Raw genomic sequence first — 12,940 nt, 5'->3', positions numbered from 1 at the left:
CAGGGCTCAAGCTATCGCGATCTCTTTTCCTTTATGTTTTCAATGCTCTGTCTGTTCCTCTGAAACCTAGTGCCGAGACACAGAGTGCCATCGAATGATTTCGCTAGGCCTGGAAAGCAGAATTTGCAAATGTTCACCACCACTATTTACCCGTTGGGGAATATATCGACACATTAGAACCAGTAAGACTTTTCAGATGTCGGTTCTTCTTCAGTATATTAATTTCTTAAAAGTAGAGCAGTGACCGCGACGACGAATTCATTGTTCTGGCTTCATGAGTCCCACCTGGCAGGTCGCTGGTTGGCTCTGCCGCAGCGTGGTCACAAATCAACCCCCAATGGCATGGGATATCTAATGCAGGTCATCATCTCTGCATTGACAGTGACTTGTCAAGATCCTCCGAACGCATCGCTCTGGGATGCACTGGGCGCTTAGTGTCCCACTTTGCTTGCCGCGACCGGTCACAGCCCCTCTTTTGGTTGCATTTGAGCTACGCCAACTCCTTGATCTCTTTGGAGAGCAATAAGCGCCCCTAGACCTATTAACACGTCAGACATCGACAAACGCGATTCCCATGACCCGAGCTCTCGCTGGAAGCCCTCCCTTGAATGAGTTCGAGCCGTACGACCGAAGATGCCATTGCGGCTGAGCCACGATGCCTATCGAGTAGGATGGATCTGTCCGTTAGAAGTGGAACAGATTGCGGCACTGGAGATGCTAGACGAAGAACACGAACGGCTACCACAACCACGGGGCGACACCAATGTATACAATCTGGGCAGTATTAATTGTCAAAACATTGTGATCGCAGGCCTACCTCAAGCAGGCAACCGATTTGCAGCCACTGTCATCACCCAAATGAGGATGACATTCCCGAATCTTAAGTACGCCTTGTTAGTGGGCATTGGCGGTGGTGTACCGGTACAGACCGAGCATGGTATGATCCGCCTGGGACATGTGGTGGTCAGTGAACCGACGGGGACACACTCTGGAGCAATGCAGTATGACTATGGAAAAGCAATGGTCGGTCAATTCGAACGCAAAGGATTCCTCGCACCCCCGCCAACGACTCTTCTCAACGCCGCCCGAGAGGTGGCTGTACGGCGTCAACGGATGGATCATGATCCGATTTGGAAGAATACGAAAAGAATCAACACTGACCGTCGAGCTCTTCATCGCTTCAAGTTCCCTGGGGCGGCGAATGATCATCTCTACCAAACAGATTATCAACACCGCTTGAAAGGTGTCTCATGCGAAGAGAGTGGATGTGAGCCAGAGCAACGTGTCAAGCGAGCGATGGACAAGGAAGATGAAGATTTTGTCGTGATACATAGGGGCACCATAGCGTCTGGAGAGCTCGTCATTAAGGATGCTCAGAGAAGAGACGATCTAGCGCGGGAGCATCAAGTGCTTTGTTTCGAGATGGAAGCAGCTGGGGCTCTGATTGATTTCCCTTGCATGGTCATCCGCGGCATTTCTGACTGTTGTGACTCGCACAAGAATGACAGATGGCATGGATACGCAGCGGCGGTAGTGGCTGCTTATGCCAGACAATTGTTTTTCCATATGCCCATTGAAGAAGCTCAGAGGTAACTTCATGCCTCGGTCAGGAAAAGAGGAGACATTGTGGCTTGTCAACGCTAATTTCAAATGCTAGAACAGACACAGAGATGGAGTTGTCAAAGGCCAGTCTTACGCTTCAGCAGACCGAGAGAACGGAAACTATGCTCTACGGTGTAGGGAGTGAAACTAATGTAGAAGGTAAATCAGCAAAAGCTGGGGGTGCTTTATTTCAAAGACTCCATTTAGAGCAGTAGACTAATTCTTTTCGTCAGGCGGGCGAATCTCGCGAGGTCGGGGTTTTCACGATGGCACTCGCTACCCTCAGATGCCAAACGCTGTAGCCACCTCTTGGTTTATCTCGTTTGATCAGATCAAAAACTCTGATCCTCGCGCTGCTAAGCTGTTAGGATACCTATCCTATATCGAGCCAAAGGCGATTCCACGATCTCTGCTTCCACCTCTTGAGTCGGAGGAAGAGATGGAGTCTGCAATTGGCACGCTGTGTGGATATGCATCCTTGACGAAGAGGGATGACGACAGTGTATTTGATATGCATAGTTTGGTGCAGCTATCAACACGTATATGGTTAGAAAAGGAAGGGCATGGGCGACAGACCATCGAGACCGCGATATATCGTATGGAGGAGTGCTTCCCATCTGATGAACACACGAACCGTGAGATATGGAGAGCATATCTACCACGCGCCCTTTAGCTTATTCAGTGGAATGAGTGCAAAGATATAAGGGAGAGCTATTCTCTTCTTTCGAAGGTGGGTTGTTGCGTCTTAGCGGACGGCCGCGCGCGAGAAGCCGTTGGCTACTTTGAAGAGGTGATGGCATGGAACGAATGTCATCCTGACGAACACCCCTGCCGACTGGAGTCCCAGCATGAACTCGCAAGTGCCTATCTATTCAATGGCCATATTAAGCAGGCCGTGGAGCTCCTCGAACACGTGGTCGCGGTCGAAGGGGGAACTTTCTTGAAGATGATCCTAGTCGACTAGCGGCTCAGCATGAACTCGCAGAAGCAAATAAATCGAATGGCCAGATCGAGCAGGCCGTGAAGCTTCTTGAATATGTCGTGGCAGTCGAAGGGAGAACACTCGGTGAAGAGAATCCTAATCGATTAGCGTCTCAACATGGGCTCGCACAAGCGTACAGTTCAAACGGCCAGATGATGCAGGCCGTGGAGCTGCTCGATCATGTGGTTGCAATAAAAATTAGAATGCTCAGTGAAGAATACCCCGATCGACTAGCGTCCCAGCATGAGCTTGCCGGTGCGTATCAATCTGATGGCCAGATCGAGCGTGCCGTGGAGATCCTTGAGCATGTGGTCGAGGTTCGCGAGAGAACGCTTTATGAAGAGCACCCTGATCGACTAGCATCTGAGCATGGACTCGCAGTAGCCTATCTGTCCGACGACCAGATTCAGCAGGCCGTGGAGCTCCTCGAGCACGTAGTCGCGGTTGAATGCAGGACGCTCAATGAAGACTCTATCTCTCGACTGGAGTCTCAGTATGAGCTAGCAATAGCTTATCGATCCAACGGTCAGACCAAGCAGGCCGTGGAACTCCTCGGGCACGTAGTCGCAATCGAAGGGAAGATACTCGATGAAGAAGATCCTAATCGACTGGCGTCTCACTATGAACTCGCGATAGCCTATCGATTTAACGGCCAGACCGAGCAAAGCGAGGAGCTCCTCTAGCAGATACTCGCAATAGAAGGGAGAAAGTCAGACGAAGAAGCTCCTTATCGACCGGAGTCTCAGCTGCGAATTCACAGATGCGAAACAGTTATCTACGAAGAAACGAAGAAATGGAGGGAGAGAGAGAGAGCAAGCGATAGGTTAAACCAAGAAGAGAGGAAGAGGAAGAAGAACAGGAGAACTTGCACCTTACATAAAGAAGTAAAAGGGCAACTGCAGTCAAAATGAAAATATCACCGATTAGGACATCGTGACTCTCTCCTATACGGATTGCGGACGGGTCGGATATATGTATAGAATGATTTTTGACAGTAAAACAACATAGACGATCTGGTTGATAAGAATGAATTAAAATCTACACGTTGTAGATTGTTCTTCCAGGGATTACTATATGTAATAAATTTTGCAATATCATTGATCTAGGTGACCGCTTTTCGGATTTGGACTGAGATAGTGTCGATGTGACTTTTGGGCCCGCAAAAAAAAGATTTTCCATCCCGCACATGTCCATGAGTCTTATTCATTTCTGATGAGCAACCTCAAAGTATCCGGAGAAATTCATTGTTTCATCCGGTCGACTGAGAAGCGAATATGGCCATGAAGATGCCATCAGCATCGACGCAATCATCACCAAATTGAGTGGCAGGATTATGCGACCTTGGATCTCAACTATGCCAACCCGAAGAAGCCGAGCGCTGGCAGCATGTCTCTACTGCCGCGAGAAAAAGGTGAATCTTTGAAAGTTGGGATGTGATGGCCAGATGAATGGAGCTTCCTAATCACCAATTTTGTAGCTGAAATGCGACTCACAAAGGCCTGTCTGTAGTAATTGCCTTGCAAAAGGTATTGATTGCCAACATAGTGCCACTCCGCTTAAACCAAGGTAGCCGGAGTTCTTCTGATGATTCGCCCATCGATACTAATGTCTGATTTAGACCAACAAACCGTCGAATTGCACAATTAGAACAAGAAAATGCAACACTTCGCCAGCAGTTTCTTCAAAGACGAAATTCGAATTTTGCAAATGAATCTTCCTTGACGCAACCCGAGGCCGCCTTAGCTGCGATCAGTCCAACGCGAAACCAACTCACAGTCTCTCCGCCTCAAAATGCTGGGCTTTCGCCAATTGATTATCCCTCCAGTCGGGGAAGTCATCCAGAAGTACCAGATGGTGATCATCGTCGCAATAGTATATCATTGTACCATGGTCCAACCAGCGCAGTCTACGATGATACCGTGAACTCAGGAGCTGGAGACGAGAACGCGGAGTTATCCAACTCTTTTATTGGAGATGAATGGACTCGTCGCCTTCTTTTCGCAGAAACAGCAAGACAAAGTAAATCTCCTTAATACGAAACATAGCGACCTTGGAAATGTGATGATTGATGCAGACCTCACAGGACAACTGGAACCCCTCAACCTTGCAGCAGGAAAGCTCGATTTCGATGAAGTCGACCCCGAAATTGGGATGCGTTTACTCTCAATCTACTGGAGCCGCCAGCTCTACACGGCTCAGATCATCTACCGACCAGCTTTCATGCGTGACATGGCCTGCGGCGGGCCATATTTCTCCAAATTGTTACTGAACGCCATCTTTTTCACCGTCTCCAAGCATTGCTTACGACCGGAGATTCGATCAGACCCAGAGGACATCACTACGGCGGGATGGAAATACCGCCAGCGATTTACAGAGCTTCTGCGAGACAATTTTGATAAAAGTGAGATTACGACTCTTCAGGCATTGCTCATCATGTCAAATTCGCTCTTCTCGCGATGTGACGAGCGAAGTCTTTCTTGGTTATATGCTGGGAATGCTTTCAATATGATCATAGATCTTGGACTTCACGTGCTTCCTTCGTCGAACAAATTGTCTGCAGAGGGGCTTGAAGTCCGGAAACGGGTCTTATGGGGCGCATATTGTAAGCTAACAGAACCGCAATGACCTGACCTGGTACTGATCGCTAGCATGTAGCAATTGATAAAATTCAATGTCTTTATCAAGGAAGACCTCCACTCCTTCGTCAAATCAACTTCAAAGCCTCTCTCAATTTTCTGGATGAATACGATGAGCTTGATTCTTTCCAGGATATTAGCTACAATTCAGTGCACCATGGACCAGCCTTACCCTCACTGAACGTGTCTTTATTAACGAAACTCTGCGAACTTTCCACAATCACAGAACGTATTCTCTGTGAATTTTACTCCGAATCTCATTCCATGAACCAAAGTCAAAGCCAAAAGATTTCAAAAGACATCAACTCTGATCTAAGCAAATGGCGACGAAGCTTACCACCCCAGCTCGACTACCTGCTTCACCCCTCCGAATCTGTCCCCCTTCCACAATCATTTTGCCTTCTGTGCGCCCACCATCCCCATACCAGATTAACAGACTACCACAACTTATACTGATTGCTCCCAGCGCGCTCTCGAATGTCCTGATAATCCTCTCCCAACGGTCCCTCTTTACCGGCCACAATCGGCCCCCTAATAACGCAACAGCCTACGAATCCGTCAACATCTGCACGACCGCCGCAAACCAGATCGTGCAAATCCTGCGCGACTATTCCCAAAATTTCTCAATCCGAACAGCGCCCTATATGCTCTCCTACGCGACTTACATCAGCGCAACAATTCACGCACGAATAGTGGCACAAAAAGGCCGTAACTCGAATTCATTCCAGTCACTTATGCTTTGTCGAAATGTTTTACGGGAACATCAGTGTTTGTACATGGCGGCTGGGAAGGCGGGGGCAAATCTTGATAGACTGATTGCCCGTTTGGGAATTGAAATTGGAGATACAGTACAGGGTTGGAATGGTGGACCCGGGCGTGATGGGCAGGCTGAAGAGGTTAGGCCAGCTATTGAGCGAGCGTGTTCGGCAGAGGGTGTGGAAATGGAGAGCCCACATTTGAACTGGGAATTGTCGGATCTCGATCTTGAAGCTATTGCACAGGGGTTTCGGCTTGATGGAGAGTTGCATTATCTTATGCATCCAGTTGGGATTTAGCTGAAAATGCATTCTCCGATCTGTGAAGAGGATTTTGTTGATTTGCCATTTGGATTCGCAGCGACTAATCGGATTATTTCGTTCCGGTGGAATCACGCGCAATGATTACGATGATTAAATGCAACACTAGACAATCTTCTTTGGTGAACACCTTGGCCTTCAGGATTCCATATCGTCAATTAACACACATGAGCAACAAATTACAGCGTTACTTGTCTAGACGCATTCAGATTGAGGCTAGCCTACTGCAGCGCCCTCGAAATGCATGTCCTGACACCCTGAAACAACACCAGAACTGCAATATAGTCTCGAGAACGCGGAAGTCTGATTAGACGTACTTCAGCCTTCATAATAAACTTGCCAAGGGTGGTTCTGAGTAAATCCCAACATCTCCTTTATCTTCTTGTTCGTGCACGGCGTCTCCCTCGCATCCATTTCCCGCGTATGAGGCACATCAGGACACACCCTCGCCAAGAACCCAGCCACAGAAGGCGTATAATTCGTGATCTCATCATTGACAGCATTGAAGGCCTGAAATTTCAATCCATCTTTTTGAACCGCAAGGTCACACATCTGACCCAAATCCCGCGCATCAGTATAGCCCCAACCATGAACAGCCCAATTCTCCGGGGTCTTGATGTAGGAGTCGAACACAGCACCCTTGTATTCATGCGGCGCAATGACGGGTCCGATTCTCAAGACGTATATGTCGTTCCCAAAACGACGGGCGAAGCCACGAGCGACGCGTTCTCCGCAGACTTTCGAAATAGCGTATGTGTCCATGGGATTTGTGTCGACATCTTCGTGGACCGGAAAGGACGGGTAATCGACGTTGCCCTCGGCAAAGCTGACACCGTAAACAGTGACCGAGCTAGCAGTGACAATCTTCTTGATACCTAGTCGGCAGGCTGCTTCGATGACATTATAGGTGGAGAGAGTATTTCCCCGGAATGTCTCGTTGTCGGGAACAATCATGTTTCGTGAGTACCCAGCTAGGTGAATGACTGCGTCAGGGAGCAAGTCTAGTGGCTCGCGGAATGGCTCGGTCAATTTGAAGTGCGATGTAAACGCGCTGTACACTTGGCCGCTGTCCGTCAAATCGACTCGCATGGTATGAACGCGGTCCGAGAGCGGCGCGGGAGAGGCATCAAGTCTAAGTTGAGGACTTGATGGCCTTGTTCCAGTAGATAGTCGATTACATATTGACCTGCTTTGCCAGAGCCGCCGGTCACAATAATTCGTTTGCCCATTTGGATGAATCTCAATTGTTTCGAATCAGAGTATGGAGAGGGGTGAGACCAATAAAGTGGAGGAGAAGCTAAGAGGTGAGACAGTATTTTGACTAGCCTTCCAAGCAGAGGATCAGTAAGGTCGATCAGTATGTAGACTCGAGCAATGCGGAGTATCTTGCTGAGCGGTGGAAACGCGGGAAGAATTCGGGACATGACTTTCCGAGCTCGACTCTGGAATGAGGCCTTCCGGGAAGCAGGGTTTAGCCGTCGCTTTCGACACTGAATGATGTTGCCCATCTCTGATCGTGAACAAGTCCAGTCCCGGAGTGGGTACTAGGCATTTAATCACCAAACTGAACTAAAACGTCATTTACCTCCATACCACTTAAACATACTGGACGTGCTTCAAACTTGAACATCATTTGAGGTAAGTATTCGTACTATGGTAAATTGAACGTGTCTTTGCGGGTAATATTTTCATTATGAAGAGTACAGGCCGCCATATGAACCACAATATCAGTGGTTATGTCTGGGCGGGCCATCGCGCTGTGCCAAACGTTGATACTTGACAGCCTTTTTCAATACCATTCCATCGGAGAGTTGACTGGTCTCCTGGCGGAAGATTTCTTGCCAGGGAGTACCACTGGGAACCAGCGGATAGTCCGTCTTCCTGGCGTCCTGAATCCTTTGTTGAAGCTCGTTGTCATCAATCATGATATCCACGCGGCGCTTACGCAAATCGATACGGAGCTTGTCTCCGTCTTTCAGAATGGCCAGATTACCACCGGCAGCTGCTTCAGGGCTGGCGTTCAAGATTGATGGGCAGCCTGATGTTCCAGATTGTCTTCCATCGCCGATACAGAAAAGTGCATCAATGCCCTGCTTTAGTAATCGACTGGGAGGGTGCATGTTGACAACTTCCGCTGCACCAGGGTAGCCTAAGGGACCGACGCCACGCATGATCAGAATCGTCTTGTCATCAATGTTGGGCATAGTTTCGAGGCGACTGTTGTAATCCTCTGGGCCATCGAACACCACAACTGAACCCTCAAAGGCCTCTGGGTCTTCGGGGTTGGACAGGTAGCGTTCGCGGAAAGCAGACGAGATCACACAAGTCTTCATAATAGCAGAGTCAAACAAGCTACCCTTCAGATGAATGAATCCAGCATCTTTCATCAAAGGATCACTGTAAGGACGAATCACACGACGATCCCAAGAATGCTTGCCGCGGACGTTCTCCGCCATTGTCTTTCCATTGCAAGTCATAACATCGCCATTAATCTTGCCTTGGTCTAGAAGTTCTGCCATAATAGCCGGGAGACCTCCAGCGCGGTAGTATTCTTCTCCGAGATATTCACCCGAAGGCTGCATGTTCAATAAAAGAGGGATGTGTGATCCAAGATTGTCCCAATCATCCATTGACACGGGAACACCCATATGTTGAGCAATGGCGTTAATGTGTATGGGCGCATTTGTGCTACCTCCGAAGGCAGCGTTAGCCACGATAGCATTCTCGAATGCTGCGCGGGTCATCAAGTCACTGGGCTTGCGGTCTTCTTCCACCATCTCTACAATCTGCTTGCCAGTTTCGTATGCACATTGGGCTCGGTGGCGGTATGCTGCAGGGATAGCTGCCGAACCTGGAAGAGCCATACCAAGAGACTCGGCGAGGGCATTCATGGTAGATGCGGTTCCCATTGTGTTGCAGTGGCCGACTGATGGGGTTCTTAATTTCACATGAGTGAACTATTCAGTTCCAAGTATTGAAAAGGACTTACCCTCGCGAAACATAGTCCATAAATTCATATTCATCGATCTCACCCGTGGCGTACATCTCTCGGCCCTTCCATAGAACAGTCCCGGCTCCAGTCAAGGCTCCCTTGGAATACCCGTTGAGCATCGGTCCAACATTCAGACAAATTGCCGGAATGTTCTTTCCATAGTCAGAGACATAAACGTTCTCTGCAGAACAGAATGACTCACCACTGTAGCCGCAGCCATCAAGCAAGCAGGGGTCGTCTTATCACAACCTGTCAAAAGGACCACACCATCAAGAAAATAACCCGTAAGAATCTCCACCAGGCCCAGATAAGCCAGATTCCTATCAAGAGTCGCAGTAGGCCGTCTGGACGTCTCTTGAATTGGGTGTACCGGAAATTCAAAAGCGATACCTCCAGCCGTGCGAATACCCTCACGAACACGCTTGGCCAGCTCCTGATGGTGACGGTTACAAGGGGCAATATCAGAGCCTGTCTGAGCGATTCCAATCATAGGTTTACCCGACATGAGCTCTTCACGGGTTATTCCGTAGTTGAAGTACCGCTCCATGTAGATAGCGGTCATGCCGGGATCGCTACGACAGTCAAACCACGCCGAGGAACGTAGCGTCCTGCCTGGTTTCCGGATAACATTGGGCTTTCCACTGTTTGAAGTTACGCCGAGACGAGTTTCAAGCTCTTGATTGCGTCGGCGAAGAGCGTTGAGTTCGGCGAGACAGTCTTCGATCTCGACTGTCTTGGGTGGGGCGTCACTGCAGGAACAGCCGTCACACTTTTTCTGGCAAGACATGGCTGGGAGAATGTTAATCACTCTTCCAGAGTCTGGACTTGAGAAAATGATGTCTGGGGGGACTCGTTATGTACCCGGGAGGGTGGAGGGGTCCAACCTTTAACCTTTCATTTCGATATCACTCAAAGCGGGAGGTCGGCCTGGGACATTCCTATTGGGCTCTCCAGACTTGAACACATTTCCTGTAGCCCCAGTGTGGCAATGTTGATGTGGACCAATGAGGTGGGTCCTATTGGGGTGCATTGCGGGAAAAGGAAATCGGAGTTTTGCCATCCGGGAAGTCATGTTCCGAACCGGAGTGTGACTCTGGACGTGGGCAAATACGTGTGGGCTCTGCTAACCCCACCATCCGCAGAAATTGGGGTATGTAATTATTGCTGTCCCAATGAACGGATCACAACTTCATTTAGCTACTAGTGTCGCTACAATGGCCATAATGTGTATATAGAAGACCTCTTTAACATTTGGTAATAAAGGTATTCAGACAAGACCTCCAACAAATCTGATCTACATCAATTGAGATGGATTGTGTATTTATGGACGAGGTTTGCGACTTCGAATAGGGCCGGCTGCAATCCTCCCATCCGTCTAAATTCATTCGGACATGCGTTTAGCTGGATGACGCACACTTGACATCCAGTAGGATGTCATCCACCTGAAGGATGAATTGTTAGCACAACTCGCATGCGTGGTTCCTCAAGACTTACATTGGTGCAAACAAATGCATCATCCCCGTCTGGACTCGTTACGTCAATCTTAGTCGCTTTGATATCCGAGCAGACCTAGAGAAAAGTTAGAGCGAACCCGAAATCACATATGTGCACCTTTTTAACATACATCGGGACTCGAGCAGACGATTGTTCCCACATCGGGGTCGTATTTTCCAGACGTCGTTCCCTTGATATTTGTAAAGAGCACATCCGAGATAGTGAGGCTGCTCTGTGGTTGGAAAATAACAATTAGCTTGTTCTTCTGAAATAATGCAGTATGTGAGGGATGCATACGGGGTACTCATTGCACAGAGTCAGATTACTTTGTCCGTAGCACTGGGTAACTTCGATAGCGTAGTCGACGTTGTCGATTGTCATTGTATCATAGGTAATGTTTTTCACACTACCAGAGCCGCCTCCACCCTGCAGATCTGTGGAGAGAGCAGAGGAAACACCCGGCCAGACCTTGATGCGCGCACCATCCTGACACTTTGTTAGCAGTCATGGCCATAAGGTATGCTTGTATGCTGGGCTGTAAAGCTTACCGAGGCGTTGAACATGGAAATGTTGAAGATGAGCACGTTCTCAACAATATCAATCTCATTCTTGTACTGGCCCAGAGAGCCAACGGAGATACCATGTGAGCCATTGCAGTGAAGGTTCTGGACCAGAATCTCGGTGCTGTTAGGTTTGAAAGAGACACAATCTGCTGGAAATTTAGCGCGAAACTAGTCAATCATGATACAGGGCACGTACCATCGCCGTTGTTAATGACCGAGTCCTGAATAACAATGTTAGAGGATCGATAGATATCCCTAATCGCCAATTCATCAGCTAACATCGGGTGATCCAGGAACAGACAACTCACCAGCCATCCGTATTCTTCGCCGTATTGCTGCTCGTACTATAGCCGGTGATATCTATCCCCTCAAACAGCACATCTGTCGAGTTTGCTACGAAATGATACCACTGCGGCGAGTATCGAAGCTTCAACGGACCGATGGTACCACCATGCAAGCCGATGACGCCTACCAGCACTGGACGCAGAATCAGAGCATCTTTAGCGTAGAGGTCATACCAGACCTGGCCATTGCCGTCCAAGATGCCATCGCCGTAGACGTTGACGTCTTCACCACCAAGTTGGAAAAAGGTAGTTGCGTTTTGGTAGACTTGCTTAAAGGCGTTCGCTTGCCAGTAATCCGTGTCGTTAGTGAACTGGATGGTCCCCAGGATCTCTGTCATTGCCAATCAGCTTTTGTACCGAGAATAAGTGCGATGTCCGTGAAATATACCCAGATCCACATGCTTGAGGAAAGTCATATCCATGGCCGTGCCGACAGTATAGGTTTTATCGGCGTCGAAGACAACTTTGCCGCCATTGTTACATTTTTTCAAGGCAGACAGAATATTGGCAGCATCATCTTTGCCGTGGCCATGGCTAGCAACGTGGCAAGTCTTGGTTCTCGCTTGACTGGGAGGAAGCGGCTTGAACGGGTGATGCGGCTTGCAAGCGTCTGTTCGTGAGTGTCCCTTTCCCTCAACAGCAATACCGAGAGACAAAAATAGGCTAATAGCCTGCATCAACGCCGAGATCTTCATGGTCAGCCGCAATGACTGGATCTGTGCCTGGACTTTTGAAGGAAGTTGAGGATCTAACATAAGCGGTGGGATGGATCTTTTTATATCCGCGAAACATAACAATAGACCTTGCATCGGCCTACATCATTTCTTGTTGCGACGCTAAGCAACGCCTGCAGACATGGGTTTAGCGGGGTAGGCCGCTCTGCAGCAACTTGATCCGGGGAAATGGCACCGCTTGTTGTGGGGAAAGCGCGGAGGAGAAACCCTCGCATTGAATTGGTGTGTTTTTGAGGACTTCGGAGATTGAAATACTCTGTTTTAGCGCGAGGAAAGTATCAGCGGGAGTCTAATCAGAGGAAGATCCGAGATGCATTTCACCGATTGGGAGGAAAATTTACGGGGGAAATGCACGAGTCGCTGGGACTGCGCTACCGGGGTGCTTGGCCCCGACAATTCTGGACAAGAAGCTATTGAGTCCGAGCAGGATGTTACAAGTTGGTCCATTCTAGTCATTGTTTACCCCTTGAAGATCTTGCAAATAGTAGGGGCGACGCGTCTTTACTTTCAGCGATTC

The 12,940-nt window shown here is 48.8% G+C and overlaps 6 protein-coding genes across 6 annotated transcripts; 3 read left to right on the top strand and 3 right to left on the bottom strand.

The window, feature by feature from the left end:
* Nucleotides 1–633: 633 nt before the first annotated feature.
* Nucleotides 634–1,593, top strand: N7477_005968 (uncharacterized protein; the record flags this gene model as incomplete). Its single annotated transcript, XM_056967631.1, has 1 exon — nucleotides 634–1,593. One exon carries the CDS (start codon nucleotides 634–636, stop codon nucleotides 1,591–1,593), a length of 960 nt encoding a protein of 319 aa, XP_056822385.1.
* A 1,194-nt stretch (nucleotides 1,594–2,787) lies between these two features.
* On the top strand, nucleotides 2,788–3,267 carry N7477_005967 (uncharacterized protein; the record flags this gene model as incomplete). The annotated part of the gene is made up of 1 exon (XM_056967630.1): nucleotides 2,788–3,267. The coding sequence occupies one exon, from the start codon at nucleotides 2,788–2,790 to the stop codon at nucleotides 3,265–3,267; it is 480 nt and encodes a 159-aa protein (XP_056822384.1).
* A 671-nt stretch (nucleotides 3,268–3,938) lies between these two features.
* Nucleotides 3,939–6,275, top strand: N7477_005966 (fungal specific transcription factor domain-containing protein; the record flags this gene model as incomplete). The annotated part of the gene is made up of 5 exons (XM_056967629.1): nucleotides 3,939–3,995; nucleotides 4,258–4,603; nucleotides 4,659–5,186; nucleotides 5,240–5,624; nucleotides 5,687–6,275. 5 exons carry the CDS (start codon nucleotides 3,939–3,941, stop codon nucleotides 6,273–6,275), a joined length of 1,905 nt encoding a protein of 634 aa, XP_056822383.1.
* A 339-nt stretch (nucleotides 6,276–6,614) lies between these two features.
* On the bottom strand, nucleotides 6,615–7,385 carry N7477_005965 (NAD-dependent epimerase/dehydratase family protein; the record flags this gene model as incomplete). The annotated part of the gene is made up of 1 exon (XM_056967628.1): nucleotides 6,615–7,385. One exon carries the CDS (start codon nucleotides 7,383–7,385, stop codon nucleotides 6,615–6,617), a length of 771 nt encoding a protein of 256 aa, XP_056822382.1.
* A 638-nt stretch (nucleotides 7,386–8,023) lies between these two features.
* On the bottom strand, nucleotides 8,024–10,075 carry N7477_005964 (IlvD/Edd family dehydratase; the record flags this gene model as incomplete). Its single annotated transcript, XM_056967627.1, has 3 exons — nucleotides 8,024–9,233; nucleotides 9,286–9,440; nucleotides 9,491–10,075. 3 exons carry the CDS (start codon nucleotides 10,073–10,075, stop codon nucleotides 8,024–8,026), a joined length of 1,950 nt encoding a protein of 649 aa, XP_056822381.1.
* Nucleotides 10,076–10,685: 610 nt separating this feature from the next.
* Nucleotides 10,686–12,384, bottom strand: N7477_005963 (putative extracellular exo-polygalacturonase; the record flags this gene model as incomplete). The annotated part of the gene is made up of 8 exons (XM_056967626.1): nucleotides 10,686–10,730; nucleotides 10,783–10,857; nucleotides 10,913–11,014; nucleotides 11,080–11,268; nucleotides 11,331–11,494; nucleotides 11,542–11,600; nucleotides 11,654–12,020; nucleotides 12,078–12,384. The coding sequence occupies 8 exons, from the start codon at nucleotides 12,382–12,384 to the stop codon at nucleotides 10,686–10,688; spliced, it is 1,308 nt and encodes a 435-aa protein (XP_056822380.1).
* Nucleotides 12,385–12,940: the final 556 nt, after the last annotated feature.

The sequence above is a fragment of the Penicillium maclennaniae genome (genome assembly GCF_028827695.1).
Source record: "Penicillium maclennaniae strain IBT 15551 chromosome Unknown utg000005l:1.0-2652337.0:1.0-2654196.0, whole genome shotgun sequence".
Lineage (NCBI taxonomy): Eukaryota > Fungi > Ascomycota > Eurotiomycetes > Eurotiales > Aspergillaceae > Penicillium > Penicillium maclennaniae.
This window is presented reverse-complemented; position numbering and strand designations above follow the sequence as displayed.